General features: G+C 29.0%; 1 protein-coding gene across 1 annotated transcript in view; it reads right to left on the reverse strand.

The window, feature by feature from the left end:
* LOC102765647 (CUB and sushi domain-containing protein 3) overlaps positions 1 to 6,968 on the reverse strand; it is a gene marked incomplete at its 5' end in the record, with an annotated part of 698,415 nt that overhangs the window by 509,135 nt on the left and 182,312 nt on the right. The window contains one exon of the mRNA XM_006755250.2: positions 6,152 to 6,229. Coding sequence (XP_006755313.1) covers positions 6,152 to 6,229 — 78 coding nt within the window. The remainder of the gene's footprint in view (positions 1 to 6,151; positions 6,230 to 6,968) is intronic.

A 6,968-nucleotide genomic window follows, 5' to 3' on the forward strand; every position in this document is an offset into this window, starting at 1 on the left:
ACACTTTAAACCTATATAATTTTATTAGTCAATATCAATCCAATAAATTCAAATAATTTTTGTAAAAAGAAAAGAATAGTATCTTTCAGCAGAGATTTCAGAAAAGAAAAAAATGTATAAACCTTGTAATGGTTCTCATCTTACACAATGGCTTAAAATCACTGTGGAGCTTTCTTTAAAGAATAAAGATGGCTACTTCTGCCTCTAAGTACTCTAACATATTTAATCTATGGCAGAACCTGGCATCAATTTTGTTTGTTTTTATTTTGTAATAAACCTCAAAGTGATTCTAAAGTAAAGTCAATATTGAGAACAGCTGGATCCCTGCATCCTTTAGTTCAGACTAGTCAATGTGCTTAAACTGATTTATCAAATAGCAAGATAATTATCAGATGATGGCCCAACATTCATGTCTCTAATAATGCTGACATATTTTCAATTAGATATTAAATTTTACTTTTGTATTCTTTATTCTGTAAAAAACCAATTGCCTAAATAGCCATAGCTCAACAATACTCTTATTGCTGACTTTATTACATATTCATTGGTCAAAGCATGTGATATGTATGTTGCCTTGGTCTGTTGACTTCCTATTTAATTCCATTTTACCTGTCTTTGGCTTTTTTGTTTTATTTTTTGGTGTGTGTGTGTGTGTGTATGTGGCTATTCTGCTACTTTTGTTGATATCACATAGAGTGGACAAATTCAAAGGCACTGACCAATAGTTATCTATAGTTTATATTTCCTTCACAGCTTGAAAAATTACCTCTTTGCTTATGACTTTCAATGTATAGTTTTGCCATCTTTTCCAAGTTCCTTTCTTGTTCCTTCAATGACTTACTAAACCAACAAAATTCTTGCCCTAACTGGTTTGGCTCAGTGGATAGAGCGTCGGCCTGCGGACTGAAGGGTCCCAGGTTCGATTCTGGTCAAGGGCATGTACCTTGGTTGCGGGCACATCCCCAGTAGAGGGTGTGCAGGAGGCAGCTGATTGAAGTTCCTCTCTCACCGATGTTTCTAACTCTCTATCCCTCTCCCTTCCTCTCTGTAAAAAAATCAATAAAATGTTAAAAGTAAATACAATAAAAATTCTTATTGTCATCTCATGTGCATGCTCTAACCAACCTGACCAAGATGCTTTTGTGATTCCATTATTACTCAGCTCCAATCCATCTTATCTGAGGACTGAACTTCCTCAAACAAAATTTTTATTACTGTTCAATTCTATTATCCTGAATTTCTAGTATATTAATTGTATTTCTCACTGGTCATCAAGACACATCCATAATTCAAGAGCAACAGATTCTTTATCATTCTGCAATTTTACTTGTTATATCCAACAGGTCAGAAGTGTCTCCTAGTGACAGAAGTGGTTCGCCTTGCTTAGTCTATGCTTCGTGCTTTCTCCATATCTCCATGTTTTCCCTTTCTTCCACTTTGTCAAAATCCTATTTAATTTTCAAGACTCATATCATGTGCTACTTTTTACAAAATACAATCTTTCATTTTTTTCAGATTATTCACATCCCTCTTTTTATATATCATGGAAAATGTAGAGTTAATTTTAAAGTTATTTTATCATATTATAAAAGAGTAGTTTCACATTCTTTAGTCATAGGCACACAATAGTATATCCCTGATAAATATAGTTGGAAGACTTATAATTATTTTAATATACCCACAATGCCTAAAAGGACTTACTAACAGTAAATATGTCCTAGTTATATGATTAATGACTATATCCTTGTTATGATTCTCAGTGAGTCAAGTATTTTCTATGGGAAGCACTATCTTTTATATCTTTAAATGGCTTTTATAAAAATTATTATATATTTTATAAGAATAAGCATCTTCCTTTATTGCAAAAAAATATTTTTTAGCATGAGGTAGAGAAGAAAGTAAGTGGTAAGACTATACTTACCTACTCTATTATAATAGATAACATTATATTACAATATATAAAATATTATGTGTTGATAATCTAGAAGTACTTTATTAACATATTAGAAATAAAAAATAATAAAACATATTTTTCCATTTCTTTGTCATTATTGCCTCAAAAAGCAAGCCTGGGTTGTATAAATGTTATAATAGCTAAAACACGTACACAGCACTAACTATGCATCAGAAACTATTCTACATCTATTTTACGTGTATCAACTCATTTACTCTTCACAACAATCTTAAAAGTATCTACTCATATTCTACACTTCCTTCAGGTGAGAAAACTGAGGCATGGAGAAGTTAGAAATGTTTCAAAGTCATACTGTTAATTAATGCTTTAGTCTAGGTTTAAACCTTAGCAGATTGATTGGAGAAATTTTACTCTTAACTCTTGAGCCCTATAAATTGTCTAGAAATCTCACCGGGACAAAACAGCATCATTAATTAAAACTGAAAAACACTTTCTAGACATTTTATCTTACAAAGCAAAGCATAGATATTACTTTCACCATTTTCAGTTAGTTAATCTCAGATTTTAATTATTTGTGTCTATTTGGGATTGTGCTTTAGAACAATTGTGTTTTTGAACATCTGCTATATGGCAATGACTTCCCAATTTAAAATGCAAGATAACCGGAAACCTTCTGCATGATACATGTATTTAATGTTCATTGATTAAAAACATTTAAAATAAAAATAAAGAAAATGTGTAATCACTTATTTATCTGATATTTAGAAATTTATAATTACCCATAGCTAGTGATGCCAAGACATTCAAATAAAGTTAGCATTCACTTAATCAGCTGCTTCCACTACATAATGCTATTTAGGTAACTGAACAGATTGGTCACCTTTAAAAAATATATTTTTATTTATTTCAGAGAGAAAGGGAGAGGGAGAGAAAGAAGTAGAAACATCAGTGATGAGAGAGAATCATTGATCAGCTGCCTATGGCACACTCCCTACTGGGGATTGAACCTGCAACCCGGGCATGTACCCTGACTGAGAAACCGTGATCTCCTGGTTCATAGGTCAATGCTCAACCATTGAGCCACACTGGCTGGGTGGTTGATCACTTTATTTCTTGCAAAATGGTCAGAACATAAGTATTGTTTAAAAGTGGAAATACATGAACAGGGTGCTGCCTCTTGAAAAGAGCATTACTATGAGGCATACCCTTTTGCTCTGATCTTTAAGTGTTTTATTACTATTATCAATATTTCAACATGAGTCCTTTTTCCCCAGACATTTGTGGCAAAAGAAAGGACAAAAATGAGAGCATTTTAAAAATCAAATAAATTATTATTTCTTATAACATTGAAGTGTCTTTATTATATGTATTTATAAATTGTTATATGAGACTGTACTTTATTCATTCACTCTTTTACCTTCTAGCACGGTGCTGCAATGGAGAAGTAGCTCAAATAGAATTGTAGAATGAATGAAAGTATGGATTTGAAGAAGATGAAAAAAAATAAACAAAACAACGCATCATAGGAAGCTCACATTTTCTTTATTATTACACCTGAATATTCTAGAATTTAGTAGAAAATTTGGCAAGATTTCTAGTTCACGAAATCTCACATTTTTAAGTATAAGAACTTGTATGTATAATTTTCCTTTCTCCGCAAACGTACTCTTTTTGATGAAGAATAACAAAGGAGGAATATAGACTATTTAATTTCACTCACGAAAGTTAGAAGAAAAATCAGAATTAGCCATCCAAACAACCAAATGCTCCCCAGGAGGACTACCTGCAGCTTTCTGAACCTCTTATTAATTTGCTTCTTGATAAACTTTACAAGTGCTGTTGTGGAAAGACATGCTTTGGCAGTATGTGTTCATGTCCTGCACAATTTGCTCATTTCTGGCAGTTCCAGTAACAGAATTTATTGTTTTTACAAATTCCACAAGCTTTACTTTTTTCTTTGCATTTGAAAGTGTCATATAAAAATGGCTCCTTTTAAAATTTTTTGGTCCTGTGTTAAATAAATGATCTCAAAGAAATGAAGCCCCAAATGCTTATTTGATAACAGATATATAATAATGATAAAATTGAAATATATTCTTTTTCTTTAAAAGTCATAGAGAATATATTTTTGAAAGTAGTGATTAAGTATTAGATAAAAATTATAGTAAAAAATGTAAAATAACGGCTTGTTATTTTGTGACTTTAAAAATTTGGCATAATTTGTTTTGATTGAAGTGGGATTATTTATATGCAAAAGTAAAAATAAGTAAGTACAAGGGTTTTTCTTCTCACATAAAATACAATAGAGAAGTACAAAATTTGTTATGAATTTATTAAGTAAATTAACTCTTTTGTTTCATATTAAGTTTTTTGACCTATTAAATTGATTGACAATTTTAAAGCAAATATTCTTTAAAGAATTTTTTTAATCCAGGTCACCCCAATAACTCCCAAATACTATTATGTCTGTTTCCTTTCTTGATCACCTTCATAACTCATGTACAAAAACAATGAACAAAATATATATGCCCACTAATCAATATACCAAGTATACAGAGTTACATACATATTAATGTCTTAATAAATCTAAAATATTTTAGTATAAATAATTTGAATTTTCTAGGATATATAAAAGTATAAAGCAAGTAGCATATAAAATAACAGTGTAGCCAAAATGAGGAAAAGGTGAATAGTCATGTCTTATAATTCCACCAATAATTCCAAAATAATTATATTGGCCAGACAAAATGTTAGAAATAAAGGTAGCAAAACTATTATTTAACACTGCAAACATTTAACTTTTATTTCCCGTTGACATGATGAAATTTGATATGTCAGAATAATTATATGTAACTTGTTCTGTTTATATTTCCTATTCTAGGAAAATATCTTACTTTCCAAAATGTATCAAACAATTAATGAAAATACTATCGCACTATTCGTTTTCCTTAAACACTGACATATCAATCTTGAAAATACGATTGAAACCCAAATATGTAACAAAAATCATAATTATATAGCTAAACACTTCAAAATGAACTGATTAGTGTTTTCCTAACTGATAATCCAATTTCATAAAGAATTTCCAACAGATATCTGCCATTTTTGGTATAGTATTTTCAAATCTAACATAATATAAAAAATCACATTTTAAAATTATGACACTTAAAAATGTTTTTATAACATACAGGTTCCAATTTTATTTCTAGATAATTGATGGAACTGCTCAATTTGTGTCACTGTCTATTATATATAGAAAGCAATAAACATGTAGGTACTTTGTGTTGGAACTATCATCAATGAATATTTATTTATTTATTTATTTATTTTAAAGTATATTTTTATTGATTTCAAAGAGGAAGGGAGAGGGAGAGAGAGATAGAAACATCAATGATGAGAGAGAATCACATCAATGAATATTTAGTGTTAAACTCATTTTACCTGATGATTTGGAAGTAAATAAAAAACAATCCTAAAAATAAAGTCTTGTTAAAATAACACATTATTTATCATAACTAATCTTATTTACTACCAACATGTTATTGTAGAAGTCAGATGCTGTGTCATAAATGACTTCTTTCAAAATTCATAATATCTATCTGTATAAACAGCAAGGCTGTTTTCTACAAACTGCTATTGATTTATACTACAAAAATGCATACCTCTCCTAAACTTTTTATGTTTATGTATAGTAATGTAAATAAATGCATTCATTAGTGACTCATAATAAGATTCATGGATGAACGTCATAATTAATTCACAAAAGACTATTGAGTTAAAAGGTTTGGATATTTAAATTCCAATTAAGTATATATTTTTTCCTTAAATAAAAATTTGTTATTAATGCCTTTCCTTAGAAAAGTAATTTTGTTGAAATTTAGATATGATCAAACAAAAATTCCTACAAGAAACCTCTGATTTTAGAAATTTCACTCCTTTTCTTCTTTTAAATCTCATATCCTGGAATTACAAAACTAGAGTATTATCAACATACTAAGTCAAAAGAGTTTATTTACCTTTTGAAATAAGCTGAGCTGGGGGTGTATCATATTAATCCATTAACTCAATATACATTTAATTACAGTAAGTTACTGAATAATAATCATGCATGTTATATAGATATTAATGCAGTTAATTTGGTAAATATACAAACTTATAAAACACACACAAATAACACAGACATCACAAACTTCACTCTTGCACTAGAGAAAGTAACAAAAAAAGGGGTACACTCACAGATAGAAAACTTGTTGCTGTTGTCTTTCCCTGGAAACAATTTAAATCCTCTAGATTTAAAATCTATGGCCTTTTTCACTATTTAAGAAAACAAACAAAAACATGTATCAGGATATACAATTTTAAAATGAAATTCAAGTTAACAAATTTTGTTAGCATGGATTTATGCAAGTTAAAAAAAAAAAACCTGCTTTCTTAAGCTTAATATAGGGTATCCAGAAGAAAAATTTAGAAAAGAAAAATTAGCAATATATTCACTAAGTAGTAAAATACCAAGCAGTAAAGAAGGATTTCTAAGTGTTCTATGGGGAGAATCCTGCATATACATGTAGGTATTTTTTATAGTATCCAAGGTTTTTATGAGAGCAAAACATTAATACTTTATCATAAACCACTTGAATTCTTCAAAGTTTATGTATTAAACTGGAAAAATTAAAATACTGAGACATAAAAGTGTGAAGAATTTAATGAACTTGGTCTTTAAAATAAACTAATGTATTTTTAGGTAATTTAGCCTAACTAAAATGTTGGGACACATTTATTAAATGGCATAACTTGAAAAATTAAAATATACTTTAACATTTCTACCAATAACCATTTCCTTTCATAGTCATTGGTTTTGACAATATGATTGATATTAGTCTATACTGTTTAAAATTTATGAAACTGAATTACAGCTACTTGTTGGAGTTAATCTAAAATGTCTACTACTCTTTTCCTAAAAACATTTTTTTAAGTATTTTGGATGAAAAAAAAATTGTTTCCTTTTAAGTAAAAATTATTTGATTAAAGTTTCTATATCATTTTTAAAATTGAT

Source organism: Myotis davidii, unplaced genomic scaffold (genome assembly GCF_000327345.1).
Source record: "Myotis davidii unplaced genomic scaffold, ASM32734v1 scaffold713, whole genome shotgun sequence".
Classification (NCBI taxonomy): domain Eukaryota; kingdom Metazoa; phylum Chordata; class Mammalia; order Chiroptera; family Vespertilionidae; genus Myotis; species Myotis davidii.